The sequence below is a fragment of the Miscanthus floridulus genome, chromosome 8 (genome assembly GCF_019320115.1).
Source record: "Miscanthus floridulus cultivar M001 chromosome 8, ASM1932011v1, whole genome shotgun sequence".
Taxonomy (NCBI): Eukaryota; Viridiplantae; Streptophyta; class Magnoliopsida; order Poales; family Poaceae; genus Miscanthus; species Miscanthus floridulus.
In genome coordinates, this window is record NC_089587.1 from 4,680,062 (window position 1) to 4,694,297 (window position 14,236).

The 14,236-nt window shown below is 42.8% G+C and overlaps 1 protein-coding gene across 1 annotated transcript; it reads right to left on the reverse strand.

The window, feature by feature from the left end:
- Positions 1-11,267: 11,267 nt before the first annotated feature.
- Positions 11,268-12,840, reverse strand: LOC136470942 (uncharacterized). Its single transcript, XM_066468670.1, has 2 exons — positions 12,293-12,840; positions 11,268-11,560 (listed from the first exon to the last, which is right to left on the reverse strand). The coding sequence occupies exons 1-2, from the start codon at positions 12,826-12,828 to the stop codon at positions 11,506-11,508; spliced, it is 591 nt and encodes a 196-aa protein (XP_066324767.1). The 5' UTR covers positions 12,829-12,840; the 3' UTR covers positions 11,268-11,505.
- Positions 12,841-14,236: the final 1,396 nt, after the last annotated feature.

Sequence of the window (14,236 nt, forward strand, 5' to 3'; positions counted from 1 at the left end):
GTCCTTGACGTCCACTTCGCTCCAAACGTAGCGAGGCGGTTCCACGTACCCGACAGAGTTCAGCATCCGCCACAATAAGGTGGGGGTCCCAAACAGTAGGTACTACATGCTCTAAGTAGACTACCATAAAAATTTCACACCATTTGAGTAAGTATAACAGCCTACATAAAAATGATAAGGCATAATGGCTTAAAATGAAATAATTAGGAAACCTTAGTGAAAAGTGTCAAGCAACAGATTTCATATTTTTTCTAGCATCCTTAAGGTACTAGGATACTCCCCACAAAATTTCATGGTCACTGGATTCCTAGATAATTTATAAAAATTCACACAAGTATCAATCAGTGATAAAAGAAAAATCTATAACTCAAAAACCATACATGCAATGACTCTCAAATTTTAACCAGAGCCTCTACTAAGCAAGACTAGCTTACCCACAAAATTTTATAATTTTTGGATCACAGAAACTCAAGATACAATTCAAACAAGTTTGCATGCATTTGAAAACACATTTCAAGTTCCTATTTAATTCATCCAAAATTTCTACAACATATGCTCATATCATATTTTTCTTAATTACTAGACCTCACTGTGAGTCTAACAAAATTTGAATCACACAATTTAGATCTACAAAACTGGAGATATAAATTTTGCAAAACAACATTCAAATCAGCATAAATGAGCTATCTTTTGAATACACGGTCACTGTCAGCTGGGCCCCGCATGTCGGACGGGCCCGCGTGTCAGCGAAACAGAACAGGGGACACTGCGACGGCGCGGAAGATGGCTTAGCTCGCCGGCGGTGACCTTACCGGCGACGAGGAGGGTACCTCTGTGCTCGCCATGACCTCCCGCGACGGTTTACCTACTAACACTAAGCTCTAGCGGACTCCAGGGACGTCGGCCACGGCGCACGGCGGCTCGGCCATGGCGCACGGTGGTGCTCCGGCGAACCCCGGTGTTCGGTGACCGGACAAGGCGCGCGTAAGCTTCCAGTGACCAAGGTGGACCCGCCTATGCTACGGCTACTGGCTACGGTGAAGCGGTCAGGCGTGGCCACGTGAGATCACCGGCGGCGACCAAGGCGGCCATGTCGCGGTGGTGCGCGGTTCGGCAATGCCGCTCACCTAAAGCTTGGATGGCTCAGCGAGGACGTTGACGAGGTCCGTGAGGCGATAGCGGAGCTATGGTTGGGACGGTGGTGGCTGTGGTGCTGTGGCGAGCTCGAGCGAGCTCAGCGGAGCCGATGGCGTCGGCGGTGTGCTGCTGCACTTCGGCTGTGAACGGGGAAGGCAACGGAGGAGTGAATGAGGGTAGAGCTCGTGCGGAGGGCAACAGGGCGTCCTCCACTTCAAGCCAGCCAGCGCGTGGCATGGTCAGGGCGAGCCGAGCGCGTGGCGGCCATGCGGCAGCCGTCTTCTGTTGCCGGTCGGCACTGTGACGATTCTGAAGTTTTGATTCAGTTACATAGGTGTCGACTGACAGCGAAACTTGTCGACCATAGATCTCTCAAACCGTGGCGATCCAGGTTAAGTCGTAGTTAACAAAGTTGGAGACCTACGTGAGTACTACAAGTTTGCTAATTGGAGCTCGAGCTAGTTTGGCTTGGTTAGTGAGATACAGTGCTCCAAACTAGGGTACATGAAACTGAAATCTAGTAAAACACTTAGAAAAATTTTCAATTGTTGAAACAGCTTTCAATTCTGACTTGTGGGTCCTTTTTGAACATGTTGTGCACATTTTCATGACTTGGCTTCTAAACAAAGTTTGTTCCTTATAAAATTTGCTACAACTTTGTTTTAGGTTGCTCAGACATGCAAATATCCTAAGCTACACTTTTTAAATAGTCAAACCAAAGTGTTTAGGGGTCAAAATGGGTCAAACCATGACTTGGGAACCTAATTAGTCAAAGTGATCAACATGAACAATGTCTCAAATGACATTCTAAGTGTAACTAAGTTACTTAAAAGGATTTTTAGCCACACCATACATTGGTCACACAAGAATCAAGCAAGGTATGTACTGAAACAATGAAAAACACATGAAATGTTACAAATGTTTCATAGCCATGTTTCACATGTTTCATGATCTTGTTGCATAGTATTAACTAACTTTGTTTCACTAAAGTGAGTAGCACATGTTGCACTTAAGTGTTGCACACTTTTCATTTTATAAAGGAAACAACACACATGAAACATAACGATACGTTGCAATGTTTCAAAAAAAACATGTTTCATATGATATAAGCTTGTGAATGAATGAATGATGCTCATGATCATGAATGCTCAAAGATGATTGTGATCATGGAATGTCAAGGTTAAGTGCATGCTTAACACCGAGGGTGTTACAGCCCTTCCCCCCTTAAAGAAATCTCGTCCCGAGATTGCACGACCTACCATTCCTCGTAGAAACTAGGATAAACCTCATGAAGATAATCCTCACGTTCCCATGTAGCGTCTTGTTCACTATGATTATTCCAAACCACCTTGTAGAACTTGGTGACTTTGCTACGGGTCACTCTTTCCATTGCTTCAAGCACTTTAATAGGTCTCTCTTCATAAGTCAAATCCGACTGAATCTTGATACTAGTAGGTTCAATTACTTCTTCGGATACACGAAGACATTTCTTGAGTTGGGAGACATGAAAAACACTAAATATTGCTTTCATTTCTGGAGGTAACTGGAGTTGGTAGGCTACCGGCCCTTTTTGTGCAGTGATCTTGTATGGTCCAAATCTTTGCACTCTCCTCATTGGGGATACCTTCAGATACACATAATCTCCAACTTATAATATAATAGGACTTCTCCTCTTATCTGCATAACTCTTTTGTCTTGATTGAGCGGCTTCTATATGTTGCTGAATGATTTGAACTCGTTCTTCAGCTTCTTTGACAAAGTCAATTCCATAGTATCTTCTTTCACCAGGCTCAATCTAATTTAGAGGGGTCCTACACTTGCGACCATATAAAGCTTCAAATGAAGCCATCTTAATACTCTCTTGATAACTATTATTGTAGGAGAATTCCACCAAAGGTAACCAGTCTTCCCATGAACCCTTGGAAGAAATCACACATGCTCTCAACATATCTTCCAGGATCTGATTCACACATTCAGTTTGACCTGTGGTCTGGGGGTGATAAGCAGAGCTACGAATCAATGTGGTACCCAAGTACTTATGCAGATGTTCCTAAAAATGATTAACAAATTGGGACCCTCGATCTGATACAATACTCTTAGGTACACCATGCAATCTGACAATTTGTTCCATGTACAGCTTTGCATATTGATGAGGTCGATACTGGACATTAATAGGAATAAAATGTGCAGACTTGGTGAGACGATCAACAATTACCCATATTGAATCATAACCTTTTTGGGTCTTTGGAAGTCCAACAATGAAATCCATACTAATGTCATCCCATTTCCAACTTGGAATAGACACTGGCTGAAGTAAACCTGCTGGTTTCATATGAATGGCCTTCACTCGGCAACAGTTATCACATCTTGCCACATATGCCGCAATTTCTTTCTTCATTTTTGTCCACCAAAATCTAGTCTTCAATTCTTGATACATCTTGCTGCTACCCGGGTGAATGGATAGCTTGGACGAATGAGCTTCCTCTAGGATTTGGTTCCTCAACTCCCTATCTTTCGGCACTACAAGCCGATCTTTAAACCATAGAACATCATTCTCATCTAACCGAAAATGCTTACTTTCTTCTTCTTTCATTTTTCTCTTGATGTGGAATATACCAACATCGGTCTTTTGCAGCTCAATGATCCTTGACTCTATAGAACAACTAACTGTGATATTGTGTAGGACCGCCGGATGCAATAAGTTGAAACCATCTTCCAACAAAGAATTACCATGATACTTCCAACTTAAGGCATCGGCAACTACATTGGCTTTACCCGGATGATAATGCACTTCTAGGTTGTAGTCCTCGATCAATTCTAGCCATCTTCGTTGCCTCATGTTCAACTCAGGTTGAGTGAAAATGTACTTCAGGCTCTTGTGATCAGTGTAGATATGGCAAACATTACCAAGCAAGTAATGTCTCCAAATCTTCAAGGCATGGACAACTACTGCAAGCTCTAAATCATGTGTTGGATAGTTGACTTCATGCTTTCTCAATTGGCGCGAGGCATAAGCAATGACTCGGCCCTCCTGCATCAAAACACACCCTAAACCGGTTCCTGAGGCATCACAAAATACATCAAACGGCTTCTCAATATCAGGCTGTGCCAACACAGAAGCAGTAGTCAGCAACGTCCGCAAAGTGTGAAAAGCCGCTTCACACTCTGGTGTCCAAACAAACTTCTCATCCTTCTGAAGTAACCTGGTCATAGGCTTGGATATCTTAGAGAAATCCAGGATAAACCGACGGTAATATCCAGCTAGACCAAGAAAACTTCGGACTTCATGAACTGAGGTTGGGGCTTTCCAATCCATCACTTCTTGCACTTTGGATGGGTCTACAGAAATTCCATTTTCTGATAAGACGTGACCTAGGAAAGGTACCTTCTTCAACCAAAACTCACATTTACTAAACTTTGCATACAACTTATGATCTCTTAGTCTCGATAATACCACTCTCAAGTGCTCTTCATGTTCTTCTGCCGTCTTAGAATAAATCAAGATATCATCGATGAACACAACCACAAACTTGTCAAGTTCAGGCATGAACACCGAGTTCATCAAATACATAAAGTAGGCAGGAGCATTGGTCAATCCAAAGGACATGACTAAATACTCATAAAAGCCATACCTAGTGGAAAAAGCCGTCTTAGGTACGTCTTCTGGCCTAATCTTGATTTGGTAATAACCTGACCTCAAATCAATCTTAGAGAACACTTTTGCTTTCGACAATTGATCAAACAAGATATCAATGCGAGGCAAAGGATACTTGTTCTTGATAGTAACAGCATTGAGTGGGCGATAATCCACACACATTCGCAAAGACTTGTCCTTCTTTTTCACGAATATGGCAGGACAACCCCAAGGTGATGAACTGGGGCGAATGAGACCCTTCTCTAAAAGTTCATGCAATTGAATCTTCAATTCTGCTAACTCATTGGGAGGCATTCTATAAGGTCTTCGGGAAATAGGTACGGTACCAGGCAACAATTCTATCTTGAACTCTATTTCTCTGTCCTGTGGTAATCCTGGCAATTCCTCAGGAAAGACATCCGGAAATTCACATACTACCGGAATATCAGCAAGGGCCATAGGCTGGATAGCATTGGCCACATTATGGAGATCAAACTCCCGAGGAAGGGGTACTAGAAAAGCCTCATTATTCTTGGGATCCCTCAACATAACAGTTCTAGTCGAGGTATCAATAAGAACACCATGGTTCTTCATCCAATTCATCACCAAGATCACATCAATACCTAATCCCGGTAATATCACTAGGTTTGCAGTATACTCCCGTTCACTTATTTGGATGCGTACACCTCTAACTATCTGGTTGGTAGAAATGTTGCTCCCAGCAGCACTTATGCAATAACCACCCTTTTCTACTACAACTATTTTCTGGTCATACTTGGATGCAAATATCGGACTCATGAAAGAATGCGAAGCTCCCGAATCAAATAAAACAACTGCAGGATGATGATTCATGAGAAACATACCAGCCGTGACCACTTCACCAGAGGGAATCTCTTCCATGGTGGTATAGTGCACATGTCCCTGACGTCCACTGGAATTGCTCTGCTTCTGGTTGTTGTTCTTCCTGGGATATGGACAATTTCTTGACCAATGGCCAGTCTTGTTGCAGTTCCAACATGGCATACCATTAGGTGGAACATTGGAGCTACTCTGTCCAGTGCTACCCTTAGGTAGAGCAACAGAATAAGCCTTGTGGTATACTTGCTGGTTCTGACTTGGCTGTGCCTTCTTCTAGGGTGGTCTAAACTTTGGAGTGGGAGGGCAGAACTGGGGTCTTGCATTGGTAGGAGCTTTGGACTGAGATACTCCTACTTCAAAAGCTCGCTTACGATTCTTGGACGCTGTATAGATGTTGTTCTGGTTCTCTTGGGTTAGTGCATCACTAACAAACTCATTGAAGGTAACACATTTGTTGTTAGCGAGCATCTTCATCAGCTTCGGGCTAAGGCCCCGCTTGAAACTAGCAATTTTCTTTGCATCTGTATCCACAAACTCTATAGCATACCTTGATAATTTGTTAAAGGCATGCAGATACTCTATCAAACCCTTAGTTCCCTGTGTCAGCCTCATGAATTCCGTATGCTTCATGCTCATCAGACCTAGGGGAATATAATGCCCCCTAAATGCAACCTTGAACTGATTCCATGTAATTTGAGCATCTCCAGGCAAAGTAGATCAATGGTGACTCCACCATATGCCTGCCGGCCCATGCAACTGGTACGATGCATACTCGGTCTTTAAGTGCTCGGTGAGCCTCAAAAGATGGAACTTCTGTTCAATAGTATTCAACCACTCATCTGACTGCAGTGGTTCTTCTGCTTCCTTAAAGACAGGAGGCTTGGTGTCAAGAAAGTCCTTAAAAGTACTGAACTGGTTAGGTTAAGGTCCCTGATGCTGATCTCTCCCATGTCCTTGTCCAGCATTCTGCGCGAGACCGCGCAGCACTTCACCCATAGCACGTTGAGTCTCCATGAGCTGAGCCATCATCTCAGCTGGGGTAGGATGCGGTGGTGGGGGAAGATCCTCGTGACCATTGCCACGGCCATCGTTACCACCCGCATCATCACCAAAAATTCCCCTATGAGTGCGCGTCATCTGCGAAGTTGCAACAACAAGTGATTATGGGAGGATGCCCAAAGATTGTAGAAGAATTGCAAAAATTATGCCATACTGTAATTACTGGAGAGAATCATAAATTCATACAATAACACAGAGGCACAACAATCCAATTCCACAACCTACATCACCAAATGATCACTTATCGTGCCCGCAACACGTTCCCTACATGCCAAATTTTTGATTAAGCACAACTTGAATTCCATTAAACAGTGCAATTGCCCTAAGTAGTACGTGCATAGTTCCAATAACCATCACAAGGGTACATCATGAAAATGAGACCTACATACTAATTCGTTACTACTTCAGCTAAGCTACTCCTATCTCTTCCATCCCTGTCTCTGACTAAAGCATTACCACTTGGCTGGTTCCAAGTAGTCTGTGAGACATCCACACGGGGAAAAGATCCAACTGGTCCATTCACTTAGTCCTCAACCACAGCAGGAGCAAGACAGTTCTTGCAGTAGCCATGAAACATAACGTTATCTGCAACAAAGGGAATAAAACCCTAAGTACGAGAAGATACTCAACGAGACTTACCCGTCCAACTAAAATACTAAGACACCAAGGAGTATGCAAGGCTTTATAAGTAGAGCTGGTAGACATTATTTGCAGAAAAAGCATAAGTTATCCAACATCTCTTTAATTGGAAATCACTAGTTATTAATCCTGTCTCATACTAGATTAGCAACTATCCTATGTCAAACATGTTGATACCATTAATTCATCACAATAATAACCATATCCAGTTGAGTTCTTGCATAATCTCATAACCATCATTTTCATCCTTTCCATAACTTACTACGATGAAAGGAACTCAAGTCAAGTTCTCACTATCCGGGAGAGACGGCGATTCGAATCGATTCCTACCCAGCTAGGGAAATATTCCTAACACACACCTAGGCATGCCTCGCAAAGGTAGCCTTAGGTCACCTTTGGTACAAATCAGGAACCAAATTCGCGGGTACGACCAGCGCCGCACAATCAGAGAACCATTCTGCCAAGGGTGATCGGGACTCTAACCCGCCTTTGGGCTTACGCCAATGGCTCTCCGCACATCCATACTACCATCCAGAGTGCGCACTTGAACTGCTCGTGGTCCCGGCCTGAGATGAGCTACTCGGCTTCGCGGTCGGAATGACTTATCCAACCAACTATGTGAGAGGCTGCGTTCAACATGACAAGATGACCTCCAACGTCCGGTCCTTAAACGACACAGGTGGAGTCACTATAGTACCACATATAAGACTCCACCCGGTCTCCATTTATTCAACAATACCAGGTTATGTTCCACGATAGCACAATATAGCCAACCGTGATTAAGTTATCACCTATAGCTCGCAGGTGACAGGGAATCACCCGACTTCTACCGGTCTAAGCAGAGCTAAGCATGATAAACGTTCCTGGACTTAATTAGGATTCATGGTAGATATATCTGGTCAAGGAATGGTAGTATGCAGCAAGTGTTTACAAACAACTCCTGTCACGTAATGCAGCAATACGAATAACTTTAAGTGACATTAATAAAATAGGGAGACTTATAATGCTCCGGGGCTTGCCTTTCACAAACGTCGAAGGCTAGTGATCGGGGCACTCGGGAAGGTGATCAGCTTCAGGCTCTCCTTCTCTGGAAACCTCCAGGTGTTGAACTTCCTGATTCTCCTCCTACGGCTCAGCGTCGAGTTCCACAAGTGTGATCCCCTCGGTTGCACCTACTGCATGCATATGCATAAATAAGTACCATGAATGCATAAGATGGATCACGGAGGATGTGATAACAGGATGTACATGCTATGATAATGATGTTAAGTAGAAAAATGATAACAATGCTAACTCCCTACTAATTGAGTAGGTGCATATCTCTTCGCAATCTACTTACCAATTTTACACCATGCCATGTCTAAACTACATACGGCAGTTACATGTTTACATCATAACTGAAGTTATACTTATCCAAATGCTTTGATGTTAGACTTTCTGGAAAGCTTATAAAATTGCCTACAACTCTTATTTAATCACCAAAAGCCGAATCACAATCTATCATAGTAACGAATTAGTATGTAGGTCTCATTTTCATGATGTACCCTTGTGATGGTTATTGGAACTATGCACGTACTACTTGGGGCAATTGCACTGTTTAATGGAATTCAAGTTGTGCTTAATCAAAAATTTGGCATGTAGGGAACGCGTTGCGGGCACGATAAGTGATCATTTGGTGATGTAGGTTGTGGAATTGGATTGTTGTGCCTCTGTGTTATTGTATGAATTTATGATTCTCTCCAGTAATTACAGTATGGCATAATTTTTGCAATTCTTCTGCAATCTTTGGGCATCCTCCCATAATCACTTGTTGTTGCAACTTCGCAGATGACGCACACTCGTAGGGGGATTTTTGGTGATGATGCGGGTGGTAACGATGGCCGTGGCAATGGTCACGAGGATCTTCCCCCACCACCGCATCCTACCCTAGCTGAGATGATGGCTCAGCTCATGGAGACTCAACGTGCTATGGGTGAAGTGCTGCGCGGTCTCACGTAGAATGCTGGACAAGGACATGGGAGAGATCAGCATCAGGGACCTGAACCTAACCAGTTCAGTACTTTTAAGGACTTTCTCGACACCAAGCCTCCTGTCTTTAAGGAAGCAGAAGAACCACTGCAGTCAGATGAGTGGTTGAATACTATTGAACAGAAGTTCCGTCTTTTGAGGCTCACCGAGCACTTAAAGACCGAGTATGCATCGCACCAGTTGCATGGGCCGGCAGGCATATGGTGGAGTCATCATTGATCCACTTTGCCTGGAGATGCTCAAATTACATGGAATCAGTTCAAGGTTGCATTTAGGGGGCATTATATTCCCCCAGGTCTGATGAGCCCATTTCCCCTGATTAATTAAATAAATTAAGAAAAGCATTAAAAGAAATGATTTGGTGGTGAACACCCTACTTTCTAGTATTATTTTGATATGTGCGATGAGTTAGTAAAGTTGGTCTTGTCCAATTATATGTTTGAAACGTAAGTTAATAATTATTTTCTCACGTTATGTAATTCTGGACAGCAAAGCATAGATTTACTATTTTGGCTATGATAGATTGTGATTCGGCTTTTGGTGATTAAATAAGAGTTGTAGGCAATTTTATAAGCTTTCCAGAAAGTCTAACATCAAAGCATTTGGATAAGTATAACTTCAGTTATGATATAAACATGTAACTGCCGTATGTAGTTTAGACATGGCATGGTGTGAAATTGGTAAGTAGACTGAGAAGAGATATGCACCTATGTACTGAAACAATGAAAAACACATGAAATGTTACAAATGTTTCATAGCCATGTTTCACATGTTTCATGATCTTGTTGCATAGTATTAACTAACTTTGTTTCACTAAAGTGAGTAGCACATGTTGCACTTAAGTGTTGCACACTTTTCATTTTATAAAGGAAACAACACACATGAAACATAACGATGCGTTGCAATGTTTCAAAAAAACATGTTTCATATGATATAAGCTTGTGAATGAATGAATGATGCTCATGATCATGAATGCTCAAAGATGATTGTGATCATGGAATGTCAAGGTTAAGTGCATGCTTAACACCGAGGGTGTTACAGTTACTCATTTGGTTTAGCTATTGCAGTAGCATGTATACTGGTTTGGCCCATGCAAACAGACCAAACTCAGCAAGACAAAACATGCCATAGCTATCCATCACATCTGTTGATTAGAATTCGCCTTGGGAGCAATTTACTGGAACAGAATTCACCTTGGGAGCAATTTACTGGAAGGAAATCAAATATCAATGTTCACCCTGCAGCAGCAGGTTGTCAGGGCCTGCTGGCTCTCCAGTTCTGAAAACAATCTGCATGAATTATTTTTATAGATATATAATTCCCTGATAGGCAAGTGATGGAGAAGAAAAGAATGTAGATTAATGTTGAAGCATGTATCATTGAAACATGGAGTTACAGGAACAAGAAATATAGTATATAACTACTGCTCAAAAGATATCGTATGTTCAGCAAAGTCTATGTATATTGTTGTGCAGATTTAACGAACTCCATTTGAAGCATGTATCTTTTCGTCTCATTCCAACAGCTCACTGATTACCTAGTACCATTTACTTGCCAAAACACATCAAGAATAAGCCCATTTCGCTTCTACTCCGTATAAATTTTATGACCCACCCTAAAAAGGAAAAGCTCTATTTTTAACCAAGCCTAGTGGAGGGTAAATCCATAGACCTAGAAGAGCACCAGCCTCACCAGCAGGATGAGCTCCATAGCTGGGACGCCGCCTCCTCATCCCCTTCCATATCCCCACCCAGGTGATAGAGGCGACGTTCCATGCCGACCACATCAACTGCCACACTCAATCTCCACAACGAGCTGTTGTGGGTGAGGTCACTGGCGAGGAGGTCGTCGCCCCAGATCCCCACCACCACCACCACACCCACCCACCCAAATGCAGAGGAATAGGCTTCCATTAAGATTGCATGAGTTTGCAACAGTTAGCCCCATAATCTTGATTTTGTAGGGTGTTAGCCTATCATGTTGGTTTTCCTTAGGTAAGCTTGTGAACAAAAAGAAAGGATAGCTTTTCGTTTGTTATTGACCATTTAGTTAGCAGTTGGCGTCTCTTCTCTCAGATCAACTAAAATAACAGAGGAAAAAAACATTGCATGGACAGAACCGATCGATCGTAAGAGAACTGTTGCACCAATCTACAAGTGCCATCTTGAAAGAGAAACATCAATGGAGGTTTCAAACTGGTAAACCCTGAAACAACACAAGAAAATGTTTTTAGCCACACATAAAGGAAGACTATTTGGCTGAAAAAAGATGTAAGCAAAATGTCTCTAGTCCTTACTGAGTTACCCCCTAGTTACTAGGTCTTTTATATAATGACAGAACTTTGGCAAAAATGATAAGATCTGAGGTCCAATATAATGGCTAAATTTAGCAAGCTTTCCAAAAGCAAGAGTATCATGCTTCAACTATTATTAAAACATAGGACAATAGGCATCTTCATACATAATATCACACTTGAGCAAAACGATAAGGTAACACATCAATAACTTGCATATGGGAGGGGGGGACGAAAACTCATAAATCAGTCAAGTAGCACAACTCTTCCCAGCGGGAAAAAAGGTATTTATTGATTTCTTTATGTAGCTCAGAAGACAATGCATTACATGAACCAGTGACAATCAAGCAGGGGATTCATGAGGCATAGCATATCACAACAAACCAAAGAGCTTCTACATCCAGAATGCAATAGGACCAAAGTGATCTCTATGCCTAGACACTATAAAGGAGCGTGTGGACTGGTGGTGATCTGTGGTTTGAAGCTCTCCCTTTTGATTGTACTTGAGGCCAAATATGGTCAAATGGAGAATATAACCATCACAGTCTCCCAAGGCTCGACCCTCCTCCACTTCCTCACGTCTCACACATTGGACAAGGCAGAATCTGTTTGTGCCCATAGAGGTGAGAGAGGCCCACATGTACCTCTGCCGGTCCTTGAAGAATAACTTCTCCTTTGTCATCTGCCAATCCGGAGCAGAGTTGAGGCACTCGGGGGAGACAACTTTGCAGGAACAAATGTAGCCATCCCAGCAAAGGCCAACCCACGAGTTGGTCTCGCTGTCAAAGTGAGCTTGGGCAACGAATGGCAACGCCCACTCGCCATGCCACCTCCAAGCAGAATCCTTGGTGTTGAATGAGTAGGTGCCCATGCGGCCATTATTCGCCGAGGTCATGAAGATGGTGCATCCGTCCGGGTGCAGCGCATAAGAGTTAACGCGGCTGCAAAATGTTGAAGGCGGCGGTGGCAGAGTCTTCCAAGACCAGCCCTCCGTGGGATGCTCCCAAGACATGGCTTCGAACAAGTGCTGGCCGGCGGAGAAGCGATACGTCAAGGCGTAGATCACCTCACCAACGGCCACAGTGATACCGAAGCCACATAGCATTTTAGGAGGGGCATGAGCGCCGATGGCCAAGACGGCCGTCTCGGAGTCGTAGACGAGGCCGCAGCGCTGGGTCATGAAGGCGAAGATATTGGTTTCTTCGCTAATTTCTGTTAATGGAAGAAAAGACTAGAACATGCAACCATGCTTCATAGTGAATATAAGAAATTTCTAAAAGGCTTTGGTGACTACAAGACTAGATTGTTGCCATCCAAAAGGGTAAGATTATGAGAAAGTCTACAACAATATAGAAGGTAGATATTTAGCTCACTATGATATAGGGTGAAGTGTGGAATGATCTTGAATTAGAATATTTTGTATGGATTGATTTGGATGGTTGCCACTTAGCACCAATCCAATGGTCATGTATCAATATAAATAAAAGCTAAATGCATAATAGTCATTTGTTGTTTAGTGTGAACTTTAACTATTAGGTACTAGAGACAGGCTTTAACAAGCACAAACCGGGGCAAGACGTGTCAAGAAATGAAATGGATTTCAAGTGAAAAAATAAATATGTGATGAATTTGAAATTTTGAATAGATCCTAAGATTGTGCATTTGTGTATAGATTTTGAGAAAAAATAAAAGACCCCATAAAAAATGGATCATAAGAAAAAACAAAGGACACCATCAATTTAAATAGAGAAGTCTTTTATAGTAGACAGATAGATAAAATACGGGAGATTGACTAGATGTCATTGGTGCCTAAGTATAAGCGAAGAAACACAGTGAGTGCCTCAGAGTACGAATAGACATCACACGAGCCGCTGTGTAAAACAAGCAATCAACGCCGATTACGTTCAGCACCCACACCCACACCCCTGAGGTAGCGTAGGGAGTCATCTGGTTGGCCATGGAGCTCGGGAAAGTGACCATATGGTTGGCTATGGAATCAGCACGCACAGCCCCTACCTGGCGCGCCATTGTCGACGAAATCTGGTCAACAATCATCTTTGAGGACGACTTCCTTGGACTCGTGGCCCGATTTCAGCGCAACCTCTTCAGAGCTGGCCTGCTGCCGATCTTTCAGCTGGACATTACCATGGCCTAGCTATGCCGCCATTGTGTAGAGCAGGGCTAATGATACTGCTAACGATACATTTGCTCTTAATCATACTGTTAACGATACTACTGCCCTTGTGTAGAGCAGAGCTAATGATACTGCTTATGACACCTGTACCATATTTCTAGCATTCATTTCTGCTGAAAACCACAGGTTTCTGCTAAAAACCCTGTACCATATTTCTAGCATTCATTTCTGCTGAAAACCACAGGTTTCTGCTAAAAACCTGTGAAACATTGTATTAAGTTATTCATTCAGTGAAACGTCATATTACTTGGGTCTGTCATCAAGTCTTGCTTGCTCAGTCAGATGTATTTTATCAGTTCACTGTTGTATTGCAACTTGGTAATAGTCAGGAGAACCAAATGTTGATGGCACAGAAAATTATCTGATTTTGATGTCTACATGCTCTGAGTGCTAG